The 23,579-nt window shown below is 51.6% G+C and overlaps 2 protein-coding genes across 7 annotated transcripts in view; both read right to left on the bottom strand.

Annotated features, from left to right (window-relative positions):
• The window catches only part of WBP1L (WW domain binding protein 1 like), a 58,739-nt gene extending 45,245 nt beyond the window's left edge, over nt 1-13,494 (bottom strand). For 2 of the 5 annotated variants that reach the window (XM_086751945.1, XM_086751940.1), the window contains exon 1: nt 13,408-13,476. Coding sequence is in view for 2 of the 5 variants with exons in the window: in XM_086751941.1 (XP_086608067.1) it covers nt 4,125-4,184; nt 13,408-13,470 (123 nt within the window). In the remaining 3 variants the exon portion in view is untranslated. Of the gene's footprint in view, nt 1-4,124; nt 4,185-13,407 lie in introns of all 5 variants that reach the window. The other 3 variants (XM_086751941.1, XM_086751942.1, XM_086751937.1) reach the window with 3 other exon arrangements.
• Nucleotides 13,495-16,892: 3,398 nt separating this feature from the next.
• SFXN2 (sideroflexin 2) lies at nt 16,893-23,559 on the bottom strand. Of its 2 annotated transcripts, none has more exons than XM_086752011.1 (12): nt 23,544-23,559; nt 22,452-22,624; nt 21,977-22,147; nt 20,810-20,908; nt 20,581-20,656; nt 20,418-20,503; nt 19,622-19,682; nt 19,484-19,550; nt 18,897-18,946; nt 18,536-18,585; nt 18,236-18,283; nt 16,893-17,849 (listed from the first exon to the last, which is right to left on the bottom strand). In XM_086752011.1, the coding sequence occupies exons 2-12, from the start codon at nt 22,610-22,612 to the stop codon at nt 17,750-17,752; spliced, it is 969 nt and encodes a 322-aa protein (XP_086608137.1). In that variant the 5' UTR covers nt 22,613-22,624; nt 23,544-23,559; the 3' UTR covers nt 16,893-17,749. The 2 variants fall into 2 exon arrangements, with proteins under 2 accessions (XP_086608137.1, XP_086608136.1); XM_086752010.1 differs by lacking the exon at nt 23,544-23,559 and adding an exon at nt 23,312-23,432.
• Between the last annotated feature and the right edge of the window lie 20 nt (nt 23,560-23,579).

Genomic DNA, 23,579 nt, shown 5'->3' with positions numbered 1-23,579 from the left:
TTTTCCAATGACCAGACCTAACCTAAATTACATGTTTACACAACCCACATGAAATTCAGGTTTTGATGAATGTGTGTCATCATTTTAGGACAAGAGCTGATTTTCTAACTCAAGACAATCCTTCAAAAATAAATCATGTTTGCACGTACCATGCCTAGAGAGATTCTAAAACAATTAGTTTAAGTGAGCTTCCCTGGCCTTCTCGATGCCAAAGAAGCTTAATTAGCAAGTACCAAGTATTCAGCTCCTGATCACTTCAACAGATAAAATAAAGACAACACAAAGACTTGCATCAGGAAAAGGAACAGGGTGGCAGGAATAAAGGAGACAAGAAAGGAGAGGAAAGAATACCAGACTGTCATGATCTAAGTGCTGATGAAATCAGCTCCAGATCGATATGGAACGTGACCACAAGGTACCAGCCCACAGTCCACTGACGAGAGCACATTCTCCCTTTGATCATTCTCCAGTGTCAATGGAAACCCACTGGGGCTTGAAGAGATATCAAATCTTTGAGAGATGAATATCTAACCTAGCACACAGACCATGAATGGAAGCAGAAGTGACTTTCCACCCCTCCTCCCCAGGTTCAGGACTATCACTTCCATTATCACTTCCATTTAAAGAAGTCTGAGTGATCAGATTTCAGTGACCTCCCTCTACCTTTTCTCGGCGCAGACATCAGGCTCTTCTTTCCTTTAGAAAGGTCTCCATGCCTCCCTCTCATCAAAATGAAAAGGAAGCAGGACAAGATAGATACCAGGTGCCACAGCTCTTCATGCCAAGCAGTACAGCACAGGGCTGTTCGAATTCACGGCAAGAGCAGAATGGCTGCATTATCTTTAATTTACCATTTACCACTGCCATGCGAGTCTTTTCTCCCTTGTAGCCTCACAGAAGAGCCCTGCAGAAGAACGACCTTGCACCAACAACCAACCGTACAATATTACCAGTTAGTTCCCAAACCAAACCTTGTCACAGTTTTGAGTGGCGAAGACTGGAAACCATTTATCTAGAGTCTCTGCAGGGAAAGCACAAAGACACTTGAGGATCACCCTGTAGAGCCCCTCTGAAACTTCAAAGGTAACCAGACCTGCTCATGGACCCAGAGAAACTGCACAAAGATTCAGCTTCCACCAGCAGCAGTATCCTGATCAACTAGAAGAGCCTCTGCCATACTTGCACAAAAAGTTAAAAGAAAGGTAAGTTAGGGTATTTCACGCTCTGCTCAGCCTCCTGAAAGATGAAAGCAAAGAGCGGGATTTTTTGTTTAAGTACTTGCTTAGAATCTCGGGGGAGGGGGGTGAGGGGGGTGTGTGCTTCTTAGCCTTCCTTCTGTATTTAGGCTGAGAATTTTCCGTGTTTCCAGCGTTGCGAAATAGAACTCAGAAGAAAACAAATCTACTTTGACTACACAGAAGTGCCAACCAGAAAAAAAAAGCCACAAAAGCTTGTATAAATACATGCACGTCCCTAAAACCAGATGCACCTATCAAAGCATTGTTTAAAGTATGCCCAAGTTGAGAGTCTAACTGAAATCTCTGTAATTGCTGTTAAGAACAATTTCACCCAAAGTAATAACCAGGATTCAAACCGAGTAAAATAATGAACTTGGTTTTTGGTTTGCAAGAAACCCAAATTTGCAAATACTACCCTTAGCCAGCTATTGAATGTACAAGTTGATAGAGCCCAGAAGGCACTGTGATGAGTGACTTAAGTGGAGGCACCCTACACCCACCAACATTCCTGCTGAATGAATGTGAAATCTGCAAGAATTGCTTTTATTTATCTTACTAAAAGCATTTCTTGGAAGCGCTGGAAAAATTTATTTCAGATGGATTTTTCAGCTGAGAACAAAGTTGTATTTATTGTAATTATGCACTCTCGAGTGTGGCCTGCCTTGCTGAGAAAGAACATTAAATTCAGCTGCACACAAACTCACGGAAGTGACCTTTTGAATGAAAATGCTGCAGCAAGAGGCTTGCAGAACATTTTCACTAAATAATAACCTACTGTCTGCAACTTGCAGATTAGTGCTCAGACCACTGATTTCAGCTGCTACGTACACAGACACAAGTCCACATGAGGTCAATCAGCTGAGAATAAATCATGTTTGCTGCAGACTACAATATGGAGAACTGTACTTCAGAAACTATTCACAGTCTCCAGTCCAATATGGTTTTATTAACTTGCATTAACTATCATGCAGCAGCATAACCCTGCAGGGCACTTTAAAGAGGTCTTTTCTGCAGACCTCTCATTTAAGTAAGAGGCTCAAAGGTGTTATTGACACAAACTGAACAAGCTCTCACTTGAATGAGAGCAACAAATGCAAAGATGAACACCAACCACCCACACAGAAGTACCCTGCTCCCTCTTTGCGTAAGGACATGAGGATTATTAGAAAGGCTTTTGCTGTATGGAAAGCCCAAGCACCTGGGGACAGAGCCAGGTTAGCACTAAGGAACTAGGAAGTCAAACTAGAGGGTTAATTTCATCACCTAAATTAAAGGTACAACATAAAATAGCAAAAGATGCAAGACACATACTGGTTTGGAAATGGAGGATGACTTTTTAGTGTGCAAATATAAAATGTCCTCCGTAGACACGTTAGATTATCTTACACTTTACAGAAAGGCTGAGTATTCTAAAAAGTATCCCATCCTGTAAGAACTTAAAACAGATGTCTGAGCCTTCCAAGCAGCTGGGTTGCTGGGTAGTCAAATTTACCACTGCCAAAGAAAGCAAGGCAAGCTTGTGTACTGACGTCCACATCTCAGGGGCACTTGGAAGCCACTCGCACTGGCTTCCCCGCCCAACACATCCCACAACGGATAAGACCTGCTGGCAACCTGCTCTGGGCTCCCTCTCCTCTTCACTTTCCAAGGTATGCACAACAGGCTCTCATGGCTTATGGCCATCTGAAGTTTTCGGTATGCAGTTCAAAGGTCTACAAAAGAGACTATCCTGTTCTAAGCATCTGAGGATTTTTCAAGCCAAAATGCAGCTATCAAAACAGTTTGGACTGCTAGTTTGGGTTCTGTACTCCCTTTTCAGATTCCATGTTTGCATTTCAGCAAGCTCACTCTCATCTCTGCTCACTGAACCTGCTGGTTTAGTCCGAAGTCTGCATCTCTGCCTGTTGTTGCCTCCAAGGGGGAACATGATACAAGAAATTCAACTTCTTGACTTGACTACAGAACCAATTAACTGAGAGTCACAAAGAAAGAAAAGCTTTCACTTGGACTATTCATTTTCTATGCAGTAAACACAGCACATGGAATTTGTGAGGTGCACAACAGCTTGATCCTCATGTGTTTTCACATGTTGATTATTTACAGTAATGCTTTCCAGAAAAATAGAACAGTCCCCACTCAAGTACAGAAGAAGCCAGGAACAATAAAACTGTATCTCAACAATTAGGTAAAGTTTGACCATAGTACTTGAGAGCATTTAAAATCTTTGGACCGAAACCTTGCAGAAGAAAACCAGGAGTTTCTTGGCTAACAATTAATAATTTAGACCTGAAGACTCCTATCCAGACCTCCAGCTGAAGAGCTGAATTACACAGTACTTATACACCTGGTACCACACAATTTCCCAGTATTTTGATACAAAAAAATACAGTTCATAGTACATTTACCATTTTAATGTCCCCATTTTAGATTATAAATGTGAAATTACTTTCTTAATACCATGTGGTATTAAGGATCAGAACTGAAGACTTCTTGCCAAAAGTACTCATGTCAAAGGAAGGACTCAGCAGCACACTGTGGCTTTTACAAATCATTATTTTTTAGAGTATTTATAAATTCACCTTAAAAAAATCCCAACAACAACTAAACTCAATACATTTCCTTTGAAAACTGTTTTTTTTTTGATCGTTTACCTTTGCACTAATCCTTTGGGTTAAGTAAACTATGAAGACACATCACCCTCAAGAGCCCTTATCGCTGTAGAATATACAAGGTGCCTGCTGTCAGGACAGGGAAAAAGCCAACAGACACAGAAGCAGCCTAAGACCTGTAAATGAACAAGTTAATGGTTAAACTAAACAAGAGCAGTATTTTTAAAGCCTATTTCTTTAATTAAAGACATTACTTAAAAGCATAAACAAGTTTTACCTTGCACCCTGTGCTGACGGAAAGGAAAGTGCCTTCAGAAGAACTGTTGGCAGGCAGTGCCTGTGCAAGAGAAGAGCTAGTGATAAAAAGAGCTCTCGTAGCAAGGATACAAATAAACAAAATCTACAGTCATTCATTTAAGATTCTGTCCCAACTTGTAAAATGCCACTAGAACTTAAGGTTTCCAAATGTGTAAAATTATTTTTTTTCCCCTGTATTAACAGCATGGTAATGGCCACATCAACAGCAGCAGCTCACTCTGCCTTCAGAGTACACCCATGCAAGGCAGAGGATCTCATGGACACAAATACCTCCTCCATTTGCTTGGTTCCAGAAGATCAAGATGCAAGTGGCACAGCACCCAGCCAGGCCACTGTGAACATCTTGTCTAGTGCTGTTTTCCTTCCCTGCAGATCTCTACGTTCTCAAGCCAAAGACAAAATGTTCACTGCTTACATAGACAAATTTAGTCCTGTTTTATTAGGACACACTGAATATATTTAATCCCTTGGTCACACTTGTTACGCACTGCTAGATAATACAACACAGAAAAGAAACCAAAGGGGGGGGGGGGGGGGGGGATTTGTCTGGCTTTGTCCCTGCAAGGAATTCAGCAAGCCCTTACACTTCACATCAGCCTGGAGTTACATGCTACCAAAGGTGAACCAAGGCAACCACAGATTTGTCTGGTCCCTTAATCTAAAGTTTTCCTGGCACAATGCTTCCCAATAAATACATAGCATGCTGAAAATAAAGGACTGCTTCTTCAGCTAGTCCATCTAGAGAAAGCAGACTACAGGTTTCAGAACAGAAAACAATACTAAGAAGAGCAAAATCACTCCAGCCTTTCTGAATTCATATTGTAATGCCAGGATGATCCTCAGACTTTGCAGTTAAGGGACAGGACTAAGAGCACAAAATGGGTCCGAGAAGAAAACTCCCGACTCTTGTTTCCACAGCCTAACCGTTCGCTGGTGGTTTAGTATGCTCACATACTCTGGGAAGTACAGAGATACAAGGACAGAGTAGAAAAGCAAGAAACTCAGTAAAACAATGAGCCACAAACATGAGAGCAATATTTAATAATCAAGTACGTGAGATGCAAGAATTTTCTAATAAGATGGGCAGGAAAAAGATGGGTAGGAAAAAGGAGCAAAACAATGAGACAAGGAGAAAACCATACAGCTAGAAAAAGGAGAGGAAAATAAATTAAGAGCTCTTATTTTCGACACTGCAATTTAAGACAGGCTTTGTCAGAGTCCAAGTGCTAAGTGTCAGTAAATGGAGACAATCAGCAATGACAGATGTCTGCAAGCCTGTTTTATCTAAGCTTCAGATCACAGGAGACTGGAGAGTCAAATGCAAGCTGTTCGTGAAGTTTGCTTCTTCTAAAAAGACAGAAGTCAAAACGACAAGGTAATTTGAAGACAACACAATAGACGCAAAACCCCTCTGCTCCTCCTCTTCAGCATTCACTGTTTGAAAAGCAGTCTGCAAGCCAACGAATGAGACAACCAGTATAGAAAGGAGGACTTCATCACACAAAAGCCCCAGACATGAGTCATGACCTTCACATGCATTCAGGTAGCTGCATCAAATGCTTTCCAAGCACACAGTATAGGTCTTTCAGATCGTACAGGATGACATTAAGTCAGCCTAGTATCATAGCCTTGAAGATACAGTTGCCTTCTTAAAAGGTTTTTTCCGGTCTTTACAACACTCCCATACAATGTCCACCCCCTCCTCCAGCCCTTCCCCTACCTCAGACTGACCCCAGCCACTGTTTAACCCTTTCATTCCACACCAGTCACTCCCAACTCTTTTTTAGCTCAGCCAGGGAGCTCTAAAAGGTGCTTTTGCAGCAGGTTGCTAGCTCTGTGGGACCAATTTTCTGCCCACCACCAGTGGGACGGCTGTCACGGGAGACATTTCATGCAATGGAACGGCCTGATCTTCTGCTGAAGGCAGAAGACATGCAGCTCCCACAGCTTCTTGTTGGTCATCATCCACCACCTGGGATTTAAAGAGGATCCCATATAGAGTAAGAGGTTTTACTTAACCTGCTGGTCATATCTGCATGCTAGGACACGAGAGAAAAGAGTGAATCAGTTCTGCTCACTAAAAAGCCTCTGCACCATCTGCTGGCATGCCATTACTGTTTGAGTTTCCTCCCTGCTTCCAACAGGCAATGCTTGACTCCTTTTACACAGGGAAAGCTCAAGATGGCTGCTGAGATTCCTGGCAAAACACACACTTCATAACTGTTTCTACAGCTTATCAGCCTTTTCCCCTTCAATTTGCTATTCAGCCAAAGAAAAATGAAAGTAGTTCATAGCCACTGGAGCTCTATAAGGCTGACCTCCCATCAATTTGTTCCACAAGGCTGATTGACTTTGCAGGCTAGCAAACTGTGAGCTCCAGCTGAATCTTTTCCAGAAGCTATGGCATATATCAAGTCAGTCAATCACAGACTCACAATTTTCCCAGTGCTTAATAAGCTCACAACTGTAGCTTCTCAGTCAGTGATGGTTTTTGTTTTGTTTCGCTTTTTTTAAGGTCTCTCTGTGCCTACTTGTTTTCAGGAATTCCGTTGAAATCTTATGCATCTTTCTTCCGATCAAGTTTGGTTCAAGTTGTCCAGTGGCTTCAAAATTAAATAACAGGGAGACAGACACTGGTAATTGCATAAAGCTTACCTCCTTCTGTGAACCATCTTCTTTGCATTAACAAAATCCATTTTCCTGCTAAAGCCACTTTCTGTCCCACTCAAGGACTTTTGGCAAAAAAAGTCCCTTCTTCCCTTGTCAGTACTGGTAGCTGGTCACCATACCCACCCACACCTCTGCAATCCATTATCAGCAACAGGCCAGCAGCATTTTAAATGGCAAAAACTCTGGCCGCTGACGCACTGGGGATTTCTTCCGTGCTCAAGCGGTCACTTGCTAGCAAGCCGCTGGTGGACTGTCAGTGGTTGGATTTGTTTTACAATCTGCTGGTGTATAAGTGCTTAGGAAGAAGGAGGAAGAGTCAGGAAACTGCATCTAAATCTACACAACCCAGCTCTCACATCCTTTTCCTTTTTTCTCATTGGTTTGGACCGAACTCAGTGATGCCAAGTGGATGGATTCTGGCTCAGTGGAGGAGGTCTGCAAACCAGCAGCACCACCAAGCTGCCCCCACACAAAATAAAGTCTCTCCTTTCTATTTACAGGTGTTGTTCAGGGCACAGCATCGCAGGGAGTACTGGCCACGCTGCCATTAAATGGTGTGGTCTGCTGCATCGTTCTGCCAGTGTCACCCCACTTTGCACCCAGCAAAACCCCTCCTGCAAAGTGCTTCATTACAGTTTCAGAAATCATTGCAGAGACTATAGCAGGACCTAAAAATAATACTGGGGGCAGTGATCCCACTGATAATCACATCCTTAGAGGAGAATAAAGTTCTCTGCAGCACCTTGAGCCTTCCTTTGCAGTCAAACAGTACCTGCGAAATCACAGAACAGCATCATTTGTGATTGCCACACCAACACACGCCTTGTCCCAGGCAAGGTATGGGCATGCAATTCCTGCTTGACAAGCCTGTTCCCTCCAGCCAGCTGTTATTTCAGGCATGTTTGTGCACTGTTCACAGGCTCAGCCACGCGAGCAATCGACTGTCAGAGCTCTGCTGCCACAGCACCCAGGTGTTGGCATCTCAAAACCTATGTTCTTAGCTGTGAGTTTTCAAGTCACACAAGACAGCAGGGGGAAGGAGGGACCAGACTTCCTCATTAGCATCTCTCCATGAAGTCATTCAGGAGTACGGCCCCACACTCCGTGCTTGCTTTCTTCCGACTCGGAAGCACAGACCAAAATTTGGTGCAATCAGGTTGTCCTGCAATGTGCAATGAGCATTTCTGCCCTGCCATGACTAATGGCCCTTCAAGACTGTCACCAGCCCTGCCTTAGAGACTGTTCTTGAGATGTCTCTGACATGCCGAGTCCTTTTCCGCATGTTGCAAAAACACTGGCACAACCCTGGCAGGAGCAGCTTGCCCGGTGATCTTGGATTCATGAACCCTCTAAAACAAATGCAAGACAGGAGCATGTACAGCCATAAAGTCACCAGTTAAATGCATTAACATGCTAAGAAGATTTATTTACAGCTAACCACAAAGGGCAAATTCTTACTCTGTACCCTGTAAAACAGGGCAGCTCAGATTAGAGGAACATCCCCAAACCCAGTACCAAATATGCACGTTGTCAGGAGACAGAACAAAAGGCCACGAGTAGCTCGGCGTTGCTAGAACCGCAGGATGTGCCTGACAAGGACACGTTTGTATAGGCACAGCCACGACCAAAGGGCACAGCACAGACAACACTGCATGGAGAAGTAGGCCAGAAGATCATGAGCCCATCACCAGCTTTTTGCCACAAGCTAATGTCTGTCCAATCCTGCCAGTCCTCCCAATATGACTTAAAGGGGAAAAAAAGCAAAAAGAAAAAGTGGGCTGTTTGCATTTACTAAATATACTGCCCATTATCTCAGAGGATGTCCATGTATTTTAAGATTACATAGAGAGACAAACTGTTACCTACATTAATGTCTTTCAAATATCACAGAAAGACAGACAAAAGTGAACTTCAACGTAGTGTTGGGTTAATAAAGGCTGACAAAGCTATATAAAGGTGCACAGTTCCCACTTTTAGCAGCAAAAAAAAAAAAGCAACTGCTGAAGATGCTTAAGGGAGCAGCACTTCTAGGAATCCAAGTGAGGGGTCGATGGGTGTTTTAACCAGGGTGTTGTTAAATTGTGGCCAGGTATTGAGTGCATCCACTCCTCTTACCACTTTGGGCAGGATCCCTGCTGCCCAGCAGCACTGCCCCAGCAGAGCCACCACTCGGATACAGTTGGTACTGCATGCCACCACTAGCCAGACAAGGCTGACCTGGCCTGATCCTGCCTGGCTTGCAAGGATGGAAAAAATCCCCAGCCGTATCGAAACAACTCTGGCAGATGAAACCTTCCAAGTTCCCCCACAGTGCAGCACGACTCCACAAAAGCTGCCCAAGTTTACTCTTCAGGTAGCGTTATATTTTTGTTAATTAATATTTGGAGAGTGGCAGGGAGATTCTCAGAAAGGCAGTGACAGGTTCCAGTCACAGAGTTGCTTTGACTGTCCTGAAGAAAACTGCCACACTCCTCCCCAGGATGCATCGGACACTTTCAGAACAGGCTTTCCATCTGCTGCACAGCTGCAGAGATGCAACGATAAATTCTCACAGCGTTGTGTGAAATTGTGAGGGCAACTCACAAACAAAAAAATTTAATCAGCAGGAAAGCATGCTATACAGATGAGACACTGGAGTTCGTGGCGGTATAATCATCACGGTACGAGCAGTCCTTAATCCAATCTGCACAGTTATTTAGAGGTTCCTGCTCTGAGCAAGTACAGGCCGTACTTTGATCTCTGCTGCCTCCTGCCAAAACTGTGGAAATTAGCAAGCCAAAAACCAAGAGTCACAGACAAAGATATTATGGCAGACAAAATATATCCTATGGTTATACAAGCAGCTCTCCTCCTGAACGACCCAGTACATTCCAGGAGACATAGGAGTGCAGTTGCAACTAATTACCTTAATCAAAAATAGTTGTCTTAAATTTAACAGATGAGGAGATGAGTCTCTCTTACACAAGCATAACTAAAAATTTGCCGTTCACAAACTACTTGAAGTGATGCTCCAAAAGCGCCCAAATGTAGCGCCCAAATGTAGCACAGTAACTCCATATTGGTGCAATCATCAGGGCTGTGGTCACAGCTAGAGCACAGCCTTGGACAGAAACTCTGCTACGGGGGTGTTAGCCACAGTGACAGTCACGCCAGAGTTCCTCCTTAAAGCAAGGATCCATCCTCTTTGTCACAAACGATGAATCATCCCTCAAGTCACAGTACTTCAAGCAAACTCTTTAATTTGGGATGAAATGGGTCTTTAAGAAGAGCATGCTTCTGTCAGATTTTGGCTCAAAACCACTTTATTAGAGAAAGACAGATTCCTCAGACTTGTCACATAGTTAACATTCACTTAAATCTCTTGTTTTTAAAGAAAACAACAGTTGAGAAAACTATGTGATAATTAAGCTGCAGGCATGGGAAGCTGACAGATAGTTAAGGCAGTCAAATAACCTTTGCTCTGCCCCATAGAGACAAACTACAATAGAAGAATGAATAATGTTTGAAGTTTTTCATTACAAATTTGATCAAGCTCAGTTTTAGAGATATTAATTTCTTATTTCCTCACTTCCTTCTGCCTCAAACCAAGGGGGGAGTGCCCAGCTAAGGTATGCAGTTAAGGCTATACATCTACAATCACAACTGAACATGGCTAGATTTCTTCTTCCTGTGACATTTATCCTGATTTTGTTACATAATTGCAATATGTCTGCCCATAATCTACTAATAAATGCTTCAACTCCAGTCAACAGAGTTTTGTTCTCCAATTACAAGTGAAACTGCAATTAATAGTTACGGAGACAGTTAAACAACTTGGACTCAGGATGGTGATGAGCTAATTATCTTCATTCTCCTCCATCTACCACCCCAGACAAGTCTTCGTTAAAAGAAAGGTCTTTGAAGATCCTAGGCAGCCTGGACTTATTTTAACCTGAAAAATCAGACCCTCCTGCAGAGTACAGCGTGTTCTCGGGAATGTTTGTTCAGTGCGGCTAGGCAGTACAGCTCCACCTCCTGAATTATTTAGAGGACACATTTCCTGCAGCACCTCCCAGCCTTAGACCACCAGGTCTGTGGGCCTGTTTTTACAGGCGAGGAGACATGGACCCCGAACAATAAGCTCTCTCTGACAGCAGAAGGAAGCAGGGCATGGCAAATGTCTGCAAGAGAGATGGAATTAGGCAGCAGTCGCAAGAGGCAGAAAGGGCAGCAACGATCTGGAGAGAGGACAAGAGGCAAACACTGTCAGGGTTTCGGCTAGAAACATAGGAACTCTTGGAGCAGAGATCTTCCAAGTCCAGCACTGCCCCATTGCAGCTCTCTTCTGCAAGCCCGTCAGCTCTGAGGAAATCAGGCTATAAGGCAACACCAAAGCAGATAAAGTTTTGTTACATGCTCATTTCCAATATTCTACATTACCACTGTCGTTTTTGAGTGGGTAGCTGTCAATCTGTAATATGCACTGAGATAATACCAGCCTTTTGACAGACAGAGTCTACATTTAAGATCTAAAATAAACCGCAAGAGTTTTATATAGACAAACTATGAAAAGAAAATTAGTAAACCATGCATCTGTATCTAAGTGCTCTAAAGAAAACATATGCCACCAAAGCTCTTCTACCCAACTCTCATGTATTGTACTCAAGACTTATTATTTTAGGATTATTCCTGGTGGATATCCTATCCATTCAGTGCACAAGTCATGTATGCAGCTATACCACAAGCAACCTAGCTTCCATGCCCGCCTCCTTTTTCCTTTCCTCCTTTTCTACTTCCTATTCCTTCCTTCTCCCAGCTCCTTGACTCATGTATAAGCTGTACAAGGCAGGAAGCGTCTTTCACAGTCTTCAAAGCAGGTATGGTATTTTTATTAGTAGGGATAGGGTTGAAGACTTTCACAGCTTCTGTACAGATAACCCTACCACCTGACCACTGCTTGCAGCTGGAATACCGCAACAACCAGTCAGCAAAACGGACCTGAAATGTGCTTATATATGCTTAGTTTATGTATGTTGGCTCGCAGATGAAACAGAGCAAGCACTAGGACTTCCATCTGTTAAAGGCAGTTGAGACAACATGGAAAACACATGGTTCAACACAATCCTGCACCTGGCTCCCTAGGTAGCAATGGCCAAATCTAAGCCTTGGTGCAGCTTTGGGATGGCACTACCATCAGGGAAATACATAGCTTATAAAGTAGATCTGGTGCTCTCAGCACGCTGAAAAGGAGGATGACATTCAAAAAGGGGAATAACATCTGTAGTCATAGACAAACTCTTCACCTCCTCCTCTTGCAGAAGCATTGGGAAGTATTTCACTGGACCCCTTCTGGAAGGGACAGTCCCCATCTGCACGCCTGTGACATTAAGCACCACGAAGCCCACAGCATCTGTGATCTACAGTCACAGATCAGCATCCCACTGGCTTAGACTTTCAACAAATGCAAACTACAACCTGTACCTTTTAAGTAATACACCACATCAAATCAGAAGTCATCATATTCGATCTATGTTCTACATAGGGTGAGAAAGACATCTTGACTCCACAAACAATAAGATCCAAGTCGTGCACAGGTTGCTTGGCCTCGTACAGTCCTCTGAGTGACACAGATCAAGGTGGGAAAGGTTTACAGGCATCTGCACTGGGGGACCCAAAAACATCACTGGAGATCTGAATGGTACACATTGCAGCATAGACAAGAAACAGAGTAAAGCAAAGAAGAAGATAGAACCAACTTAATTAAAACCCTTTCCAGGCACAAAGAAGGTAGTAAGCAGGTGGTCAGAGCCTACAAAGACAACATCTGGTTCCCATCATCCATTTGAAACACGCTCCCTCTTCCTTCCCTCTGTGCAGAGGCTTGCACCGAACCTCCCCATCACAGTTCCTGCCATGGGAAGATCAGCTCACCTGGTCTGTACAGCATCACACAAGTCCCATTTCCCTGCTGACCCAGGTCCTCTGGCCAGCTGCCCCATGGCTCATCCCAAACCTCCTTCTGTCCCGTTTCCTCAGAGGCCATCTTCTTCTCTGTTGCCACCCCCAAAAGATACATGCACCTCCATCCGCAGGCCCCTGCGCACCTGCTAGCCCAAGCCTTCTGCCCTCACTATAGCCACCTTTCCCACAACCTCCAGTCACCCACCACCAAGCACCCTTCTTCCACATCCTGCAGCCACCCTGCCTTACAAAGCACCTCCAACAGGCACTGCCACCCATACCTAGATCCCTACAACACCCCTCCATCACCACGACAAACGAGCACCCCCAAACTCAAACCTCTGCATTTCCTCCAGCTTCACTGTAGCCAAGGGGGCTACCCAAACCTTAGGTGGGCCCCCAAAAGCCTCTTTTCCCAGCCCCAAGAGCACCAGCCCCCTGCCAGCCCAGTCTGACCCCGTACCCTAAAGGCCACCTCCCTCACCCTGGAGGGCACAGCCCCCCGCGCTCACACCGCTGCCCCCCCAGGCCTGCGCGCCCCCAACAGCCCCCTCCCCGCCCCAGGGACACAGCCCTCCAGCACGGCACGACCCCCGACCCCCCCCAGGCGGCCCCCCCGGGGCAGCCCCTACCTGGGCAGGCTCCACGCTGGCGGGCAGCCCCTCGGGCAGGGCCTGGAACAGCAGCAAGGCCATGGCGGCGCGGAGCCTCCTCGCCATCCCCCCCACCCCCCGCTCCCCGCCTCCCCAGCCCGACTGCGGCCCGGGACGGGAGCCGAGGGGGCACCCCGCGCCCCGCTCCGCCCCAGCCGGTCACCTATTGGTCGGACGGCACGCCACTTGGCTCGCCATTGGCTTAGCGTGCTGTCGCTTAGGCAGAACCGGGAGGGGCGGGGTTCGTGCGCAGGGAGCTGCCATCTTGAGTGTGGCGCACCGGGGAGAGAGCTTGGAGCGGGACGAGAGCTGCCATATTGAGAGTGGCGGAACTGGCTAGAGAGGGGTGCGGGGGCGCTGCACCCCCAGTGTAATGCACTCCCGGGGGCACAACTGGGGACTGCAAAAAGAGAGGTGCGCAAGCACCTTCTGGACTGCTGCAGCCTCCCTGACATCCCAAAGGCAGCCAGTCACTCATCCCTCTTTCACCTGGTCACACCCAGTCATAGTGATCCCTGCTTGGCATCCTCCCCAGTGCACCCACAGGGCCCTAAACCCAAACAGCCCACCTGGACCTGGGGAATACTGAGGAGTTTGGCATGGAGATGGTGCTAAAATGGTGGCAGTGGCACAGGGCTGGACTCGAGGCGCCCAGCGGGCAGCCACGTGTTGGTGCCAGCCCGGTTGGGAGACGGGAGCAGCATGGAGAAGAGGATCTCCCACCGTGGGTGGGTCCCAGTGTGTCCTCACCGAGCGGTCCCTCGCCCGGGCTTGCACCCCTGGGAGAAGTGGGGGCACTGGCACTCAGCGTTAATTCACAGCTCAGTGGAGATGGCCCATGTTTCTGGGGTAGTGGCAGGGGCTTTCTACACCGTTGCTCCCAGTGCACCAGGCAGCACAGGAGTGGCATGACGAGGTTTATCAGATGCTTAGATAACATGTTAAGAAAAGCCAGAAAAAAAACTAATCGACTTAGCAGCTTATCTTCTACCCTGACATTTTTCAGTCAGAGCAGTACTTGGGGCACACCTAACCCTGCTGGATCAGCTTGTCCGCCTGCCACTGGCGTAGGCTGCAGGAGTTAACCCATTGCACATGCACCCTGCTTGCTCCTCTCTCTGTAGCCAGACAGTTCACCAGCCTCCACCAGCCTTTGGGCGAGGAGCAGTGAGCCAGGCCTGCCTGCTGGGACTGCTGATGCCTCCCATGCCTCCCCAGCCCCTCCCGGGGCTCTGCTGCAGCCCAACAAGATGTCTTTGGTCTGGCTGTCATTTGAACGAAAGTTGTAAACATGCTGGAGCACTGACATTTTGGCCATGCACAGTTATTAAAGGAGCTTTATTCCTGTTCCCAGCTAGCCCTGAAATTAGAGGCACAGCAGGGAGAAGGTGGCAAGCCCACGAGAGCAGGGACAAGCCCAGATCAAGTGTGACTCATCCCTGGAGAGCAATTAACACTTGGAGCGCTTCACAAACAGGGATGAGTCCAGTTCTGACTCCTGGAGATGAGGTTTCCTTCCTGTTGCAGCAATGGGAAATGGAGGCAGGGCTGGCCAGAGCCACCCTTGGCAGCACGGGGACTTGCTGGCTGCAGCCTGGCTGCAAGTCCTCTGCTCCCCAGTGAGACCAAGGCAGGCTGGGGAGTTACTGTGGTTTTGAGGAATGCAGGCAGGCACCAGCTGCAGCGACCATCTCCCAACATGGGAGTGACATGAGCTGTTGAGATGACTTCAATCCTCCAGGGGAGATTCCAGCTACAACCTAGAAACCTAGAAACCTTGCTGAGCTAAACTGTCAGCTGGCATAAATCCATGTCGATCTGAAGAGGGAATCCACTGCTATAAGCTCAGGGGGGAGGTCTGGCTTGAAGATGGCTTGCCAGTCCTCCAGGCCCAGAATAACCCTCTTCCTCTGTCCAAGAGCAACACACTGCACCATGTCCCACTCCCCAGGACAGGGGGGAAGCTGGTGCGAGATGGCAATAACTCTTCAGAGGGTCCGCCTGCTCCGTCAGCCCTCCAGCATGCCTGGGGACAGGAAAAAAGAAATCATAAAACCACTGAGGTTTTCCAACGTAGTCCCAGCCTTGGCTTCAAGTGGCTGCTGCCCTGGCATCACTGTCCACAGAGCCCCCTGCCCTGCCGGGACCCTCACGCACTGCGAACACGGGAAGGGTCAACAGCAAGAGCGTGGCTGCGATGCGGCGGTTCTAGGGCGCTGCGGCACATTGTTTTGCAAGCATTGCCATGCTCTCAAGAGGCACCTTGGACCCAAATACAGTCCAGGCTGCTACAGGTACCTTCCTAAAAGTGCTCAAAGCAGTTTTGAGTGTAAGGCAAGAGCAGCTTAAGTTAAGGAGCTTAAGAAAAGCAGAGAGCAAAGATGTCTCTTTGTGGCTTCTTCCCACTCCCAACAGGAGTGATATCTGTTTCATTTCATATGCTTATCTAATATTTTAATTGTGCGTTAACCTGGGATCGAATAATGCCCAGGGAACAGATACACAAGATTGAACATGTTTTCCTACTTTCCACTGGCCTATTAATTATTTCAGAGCTCTTGTGCGGCTTTCTAGCTGTAGCTACATGCAGTTGGAGACGTTATCCTCTGCCTGTTGCAGCTTGGGCAGAAGCAAACCTTGGCCCTTCAAGAAGTACATTTTGGATTTGGCTGCTCTCTCTGTAGGAGCAGAGTGGTTAATGCCAAAAAGCCCTTTGGCTGCAGACCCTGTCTCCACTCGAGCATGCAGCTGGTGCGGGGATGCTGCTGCCTTTGGGGATCTGACACATATCCCTGGCTGGAGGGATGAGTGTGGACCATCCACTGGGCTATGGGGCTCTCCCAGCAGCCACATCATATGGGTGGTTAGAAACACACTTGTCCCATTGAGGGATGTTCATGCAGGATCAAGCAGAGTCTGGACGCAGCTGGTTGCCAGCAGTGACTTTAGCCCAGGACTTGGGCTAAGTACTGGGGCTCCTTCCTCCTCCGAGAATAGGCTGCAGCAAACTCAAGCTGCTCTTTTTTTTGGGAGCGGGAGAGGCCCCATGGCAGACCCAGGTTAGCATTGTGCAAACCTGCCAGGCGAAGACAAACTGCACCCATGGGTGTAGGAAGGGTCACCCAGTGTCATCCCTTCAGACACCCAATGGGATGAAAGTCATCATGAGCACAGCACTGTCACCTCCCTCCTCCCTTTGTCACTTGCTTCAGGACTGTTGGCAGCCCCAAGAGTCTCTCGGAGAAGGTTCTATGAGATGCCCAAGGGTTTCAGGGCTTATACCAGCCTTTACAGAGCCTCATGGCTCTTCCCCCTTCTCCTGGCCTCTGTGCTGACCCTCACCCTGGTGCCTGGTCAGACACAGAGCCCACAGCTTTCCCTTTCAAGGCAGACATGACACCCACATACCAGACCTGCCCAGGGAAGCAGACACCCAGAGACCAGCCAAAAGCAGAACCTGCAGCTGTTTTTTAAAAATCGCCACATTTTATTTTTCAGCCCTTCTCTCTGCCATTTGCAGTGTTCCTGTTCAGAGCCTGAGTTAATGCCCTGATGGTTCTGTGACTCCTGTGTGTCCTTCCCTCTGTCCATGGGAACCAGAGCAGACTGTCCCCCAAGGCTGCAGGTCCTCGGTCCTACTCTGAGGACAGTGAGATGCAGGACAAGGGTGACGGCTGCTCTCGTGTGCAGAGGAATGGGTACACTGCAAAAATTAGTGCTTAAAAACAATTAGCTATTTCTCTCCTAGATTGTGGCAATTGCAAAGTGAATAAGACCTGAATGTAACAGCAAGGAAGGCATGGTTCAAGTGTTGGTCCCTGGACTTTGGGGTGCTCCCTATGCAGAGGGGACAGGTCCCTTCCTGCCTGCCAAGACGTGATCCAGCTCTTGGTAAGAGGCCAGTGTGGTGATTTAAGGCAGCAACGTGGTTTGGTTCCTGGTACAATGGTAGGGCACTTGCTTTCGGAGGTAGGACTGTGCTCTGAGCCCCGAGGGAGGGAGCCTGGTGCCTCGCAGGGCCGAGCCCAGTGACCGCACAAGACTCAGACAGGCTGGGCAGATCCTCCTGCGCAGGGGAGGAGGAAGGCACGGGAACCACGGCCATCATGGCCAGCAGCAGATGAAGGGAAGCTCAGGACAAGCTGCAAGCTGGGCACCCAGAGCAAGATCCTGCCTCTCCAAGGGAAGGAGGCAGCAGAAATGGTGCTGGGCTGGGGGGCAGATCTGGCTGGACTGTGCCTCTGAGCCCTGCTCAGGGGACAACAGGGCCGGTGGTGGCAGGGGGCCGGAGGGGTGTGATGGCTCCCAAGGTAGTCTCCATTCACAGTCCTTTGTTGAAATAGACGTATGTCACTTTGTCCCCATGCTTGGCCACGATGCTGTCACGCAGCTCTGGCTCGAGGTCAGTCAGCGCAAGGGAGCTGTGTGGAGAGGGGACAGACACTGAGACCTGCAGTCATCATCACTGACCGGCCAGGCCACCCTCCCTCCCCATTGCCATTCGAGGTCCCCTGCAGTCCCTGGGACCTTGCAGGCTCATGTCAAGACCCACCACCCATCCCTGGCATCACCACTCCCAGTGCTGGGGGGAGCAGAGAGCTGCCCATGGGGCTAAGGGTTCCATTTCTCCCAGCACAGAGCTCACAGAGCAGGGGAGGCACACGCTGTCCTGCTGCCCAGGGCACCAGCGTGTACAGGCAGGTGCTGTCTCGGGTTGAAGGGTGGGTGCCCATCATGCTTCTCCTGCTAGGGGACGAGAAAGGGTCTAGAGGTCCCACAAAGGAGCGGGAAATAGCAGGACAGGTACCATCTCTGTGGGAACAGGGCGCAGGCTGCTGGCACCATAAACAGGAGGCTGTGGGACAGAGAAGAGCCAAGTGTTAGTGCTGGGGATCACAGCCCGTTTTGCCCCCCAGCCACAGAGATCGCAGCCCAAGAAGTGCTGCTCACGGTCCACAGCTCCCAGTAACTGGGGAAGGACCAGGCTGAGAGGCAAGCAGCTTTGCAATCCCCTGCTGGGAAAGAGATCTTTTTTTGGGGTGATTTCAAGCACCCCTTGGTGCTGCGCTCTGGGAATCCACAGGCTTTCAAGCAGCAAGATACTTACAATCCCCCGGACAGCAGCGCCTGCAGAGGCCCGTGGAGAACCCGTATCCGCTGCAAGGAAAGAGCTGGGAGTGAGTCCTCAGCCTCACCGCAAGCCCGGCTCATGGGGTGGGGAGACTTCTCCCCTCAACAGGGCTGAATGCCCAACACCTCCGGGGTGCCACTGACCCCTGCCACCCTCCCGCAGCCTCTCCACGGCACCCGAGAGATCTTTGGTGTACCAGTGACTTGAACAGGAGGCAAAGCAAGCCGGGCTCTGCAACCCCCCCCATTTCATCCCCAGCCATCTCGGCAGCTTGAGAGCAGGGCTGGGGCATCGCAGGACCCACTGGAAAACCACAGCAGGAGAAAATTGGGCTCACCTGCATGAAGGGGAATTTCTCCAGTCGCTCCATGATGATGGGCAAAATAACTACGTGCAGAAAAAAGAGGTCAGGGTCCCCCCGACAAGACAGCCTGCAGGGCTGCCCCAGCAGGACCCTCCTCCCAGAGGCCATGGCAGCGGCTGGTTGCACTGGCATGGGACCCCATCCATGAGCAGCACACCATGACCCCCACCTGAGCAGCACACGCTGCACTCCTCGTGCTCCCATCCCATCTGCTGGGCTTGCAGCATGGCAAAAGTCCCACAAGGGCAAGGGTATATGGGGCTGTGGGGTGAAGAGTCGGGGCCAGAGAGCGCGAGAGCTGTCCTCATGGCACCCAACCACCAAGGGAGCATGCCACGTCCCCCCTGGGCTGTGAGTTGGCATGGGGAGGGCTGGGGACTCTGATGGGAATGGCAGGATGGCGGGAACAGCTCCATCAGTGAGATGAGACCAAACGCCACCTGGGCTGCAGGGCCACCCTCCCTCTTCTTCCCTGGAGGAAACTGAGGCAGGGGAGGCTGAGGTGGCAGATCCTGGGGGAGCCCCTGGTCCGGCCCCCCACCCTCCCACCCCACACTCACTCATGCCCGGTGCTGCCATGGTGATCCTGGAGACCACAACCTGCGTGATGCCCTTCACCGCCGCTCTCTACAAGCAAGAGCAGTGGGTGAGCCCCTGCCGTGCCGTGCTCCAACCCGGACCCCCATCCCCAGACTCACCCTGGAGTGGCCGAGCTCATTGTTGTCTCCGTCTGTCACTGTCACCCCATTGATGATCTCCCTGGACGGGACAGACAGTGGTGAGCAGTGGCTGGAATGGCCAGGGAGTCGTGAGGAGGACACAGTAATGGGGTGAGGGAGTGCCAAGGGGTCCCCTGTGCTGTGCTGGTAGAGCAGCCCTGGCTGCCCCCAGCCCTGGCCCCCACAAGCCCTGGCCCCAGGGCACGGGGCTCCACCGCCCCGGGGTGCCGGGTCCCCAGCCCAGCCGATGCTGCCATCTTCAGGGCACGACTGCAAACAGGGTCCAGCCGTCTGGGGAACAGACACCGGCCTGGGACCCGCAGTCAGGCCGGGGGACAGTCCCCACACAGCACCCCATCTGCCTGTGCCGTGACCCACAGGGGACCCCGAGCAGCAGACACAGGTCTCCACATGGGCCCCATCTAGGGGGTCCCAGCACCAAGATATCGGAGATTTGGGCTCTCCCATGACCACACACAGAAGACGTTTGGGTCTGAGGGATCTTCCAGCCCAGACCCCAGAATGGCTATCCTCAGCCCAAAATCCCCCTCCTGCTCCACGCAGAGGCTGAGCCACCCAACCCAGCACCCTCCACCAGAGACCCGGCACCACAAACACACAGACCCTGTCTGACCTCCCGTCCTTCCACCCCCTCCAGCCCCTGGGACAGGAAACCGCGGCAGGGTGACCAAGCAGCCCAGGAGCCTGGCTGCCACTGGCTCGCCTTCAGAAGGAGCCGCGTCCCTCGAGCGTCCCAGTCATGCGTGGCACTTACTGTTGCCGCATCATGGGGATATTCACACAGTTGGCAGCAGCCACGGCTGCGAAGGGGACCCAGCGGGCCAGCAAGGGGGGGGCTTGCTGCGGGAGACAGGCTGTCATCAGTGCGAGAGGGCAGGATGCGGCCAGCTGCCCCACCTGGACCCGTCCCGGCGTACCTTGGTGTAAAGGTTGAGTCCCACTGCAGTGGCCAGGGCTGTACCGGTGGCCGTGACGTAAGCCACCCCGATTTGCCTGGACAGTGATTTGCAAAGAAAGGAAAGAAAAGAAACACCGACTCATCAATTCTGTTCCTTTGGTGCCCAAGATGGGGCACAGGGGTTCTTTACGGAGCATAAGGCGGGGTCCCAACACAGAGGGTCTCTGTCCTGCATGGGGCACACTCACCTCAGCGAGATGGGGGAGGCAGCATTGCGATTGGTGTAGTTGACGATGGCATTGAAGGACTGGTTCACCCACTGCCAGAAAACCACGGCAGGCACCGTCCTGCAGAGGGAAGGGACCAGGAGAGCACCTGCAGGCCATCAGGGACACCTGGCCTGTGCCCATGGCCAGGCTTGGTGGAGGAACAGCTAAGATGCCCTTGATGCTCTTGTCCTGGTGTCTCCCCAGGGAAACTGAGCACTGCGGCAAAGCCATGGCTGCCGCAGGGCTTTGGGGAGCACAGGAGGGGGCTCAGCCCTGTGGGGCTCTCGGACAGGGGTAGAAGACCCAGCTCTCAACAGGGCGGCAGCCACCCTGCCGGGCTGAGATAAGCCTTTGTCAATGGGAGTGGCAAGGAGGGCGCACCCGGGGACAGAGGTAGCTCTGACCAGAGCACCGGGACTCCTGCCTGTCTGAGGGACACTGAGGTGGAGCAGGAGGGGACATGGGGAGATGTGGGTCCGAGTCAGCTTTGGGATGCAGGAGAGCGGAGATGGGCTGGGAAGAGGGTAATCCATCAGCACTGGGAGATCCCCTACCTAGGCTGGACCTCAGCACCAACCAGCAAACCAGTCCAGCAAACAGGAGTGGGATGGGATGGGAATCCACTGGGAAAGGCAGTGTCTGTGCGACAGTGTCTGCACTGGTGACAGGATCACTCAACCCCCCAGCAGCCATTCCAGAAGGGAAATGCAAGGGGCTGTTGGCATTGGCTGGGGACTCTGGAGCAGCCTGGCCCTGGGGGCATGTTTGGTCCTCGGTTTCAGGGGCCGTTATGGTCCACAGGGCAAGAGCAGCAGCCACGCAGGACTTGGCTGCGTTAATAATTACAGGGGCTCCAGGAAGAGCTGAGCTGAGCTCAGAGCTCAGGGTGAAGCCAGACCATCCCCAGCCATACTGGGGGCCAGGAGGATCCACAGTGCTTCCACCACAAGCTGGGTGCTGGGGACAGGGCACAGGGACACGGGGCTCGGCCCTGGGACACGGGCAGGCACAGCAGCCATGGGCACGCCTCGGGCATCAGCCAGCCCCAGAGGAGGCAGACTGGCCATGCTCCAGCCATCAGGGACCCCTCAAGTGGCTGGGGGCTGTCAGGGCTGCATCCCCAGCCCAGCATCCCCAGGAGCTCACCGGTAGAACTGGAGCATGCAGCCGGTGATGGCCATGCCCGCTGGCACCTGGAAGGACATCCTCCCGATGAGGTTCATCTTCTCGCCACTGTCGGGGTGGAAGGCCGAGTCGTACAGCTTCTTGGCATAGAGCAACTGCTCCCGGCTGCTTCCCGGCGGCACCAGCCCGGCCCTGCAAGCCCAGAGCCCAGTGAGGGGAGCCGCACAGACCTGCCGGCACCTGGCACTGCCGGGTCACGGAGCCCTGGGCGCCAAACATGAAAGGCAAAGGAAACATCTCCCACAAGGGAAACTTGTCCCGGCTTGAGGCTCCTGGGAGAAGCCTGGGAAACTCCCCCAAAACCACCTCCAACAGATGTTACATCCCAGTGCGCCCGCTTGGGAACGATTGCCTCCGTCCCCCCGCAGCCCCGCAGGGTGGTCGGGGACACGGGCACAGGGATGGCTCCTGCCCCAGCTGTACATCGGCCCCTCACCTGCAGCCTTCCACCAGCGCCTTGGCTCGGTCCAGCTCCTCGTCGGGCACCAGCACCGTCCGCGGGTCCGTGATGTTGAAGAAATGCTTCAGGCGTCCCACGAAGGTGCTCTGGTCCCAGCGCGGGGCGTTGATGTCGAAGCCGAGTGGGACGGTGGCCATTTCAGCACAGATCTGGGCAGGGGGAGAAGGTGGCTTGGAAGGATCCTGCCTTGCTCGCCCGTTAGGTGCGGGCCTGCCAGGGCCGCAGGGGCGGTTAACGGGGCAAGAGCCGCCGGCGGGTTTATATTTAACAGGAAAGTTGGACTTTCAGCAGCCCCGAGCCCAGGAGCCTCCTGCACCCCTGCTGCGGGCCAAACGCTGCACCCAGGCTGCGGCTTCGCACGTCGCCCTCCCTGCGTGGGATCCCCCCGCTTGCGCTGCGCCCCCCCAGCACCAGGCACCCCCTCCCTGGGGCGGGACCCTGCGGGGCGCAGCACTGCGGGGCGCAGCTCGCCCCCTCCCCGGGGCCGCACCGCCCTGCCCGGTCTGCGCTCCCCGCTGGGGGCCCCACACTGCGCCCTCCCCCCGCGTGTGCGCGGCACGGCGCTGCACGGACCCCGGCGGCGCTGCACGCCCCCACGGGTGTACGCTGCAGCCTCCCACGCACCGGACACTGCCTGCGCCCGCTGTGGCACCGCACCCTCCCGTGACTGCACCGCGTGTCCCCGCTGGTAACTGCATCCCCTGTGGCACCACACTGCACCCTCCCACGGCACCGCACTGCACTGCACCCTCCCGCCGCGCCACACTGCCCTGCACGGCACTGCCCTGCACGGCACGGCACGGCACTGCATGTCCTCCCTAACACTGACGACGCACCTCTGTGACGCTGCCGTGCTCTCCCCCGTACCACTACACCGCATCCTCCGTGGGACCGCACTGCACGTCCCCCATAGCACGGCACGGCCCTGCACCCGCGTGGCACGGCACGGCACAGCACGGCACGGCACGACACGGCACGGCACGGCACGGCACGGCATCCCCGCCCCGCCCCGCCCGGCCCGGCCCCGCCCCGCCCCGCGCGCCGTGGCGCGACCCCACGTGGCCCTACCTGCAGTCCCCAGACACCTCGCGCGCCGTCTCCCGC

The sequence above is a fragment of the Chlamydotis macqueenii genome, chromosome 7 (assembly GCF_036417535.1).
Source record: "Chlamydotis macqueenii isolate bChlMac1 chromosome 7, bChlMac1.mat, whole genome shotgun sequence".
Lineage (NCBI taxonomy): Eukaryota > Metazoa > Chordata > Aves > Otidiformes > Otididae > Chlamydotis > Chlamydotis macqueenii.
Note: the sequence above shows the minus strand (reverse complement) of the source record. Positions and strands in the feature narration are given on the sequence as shown.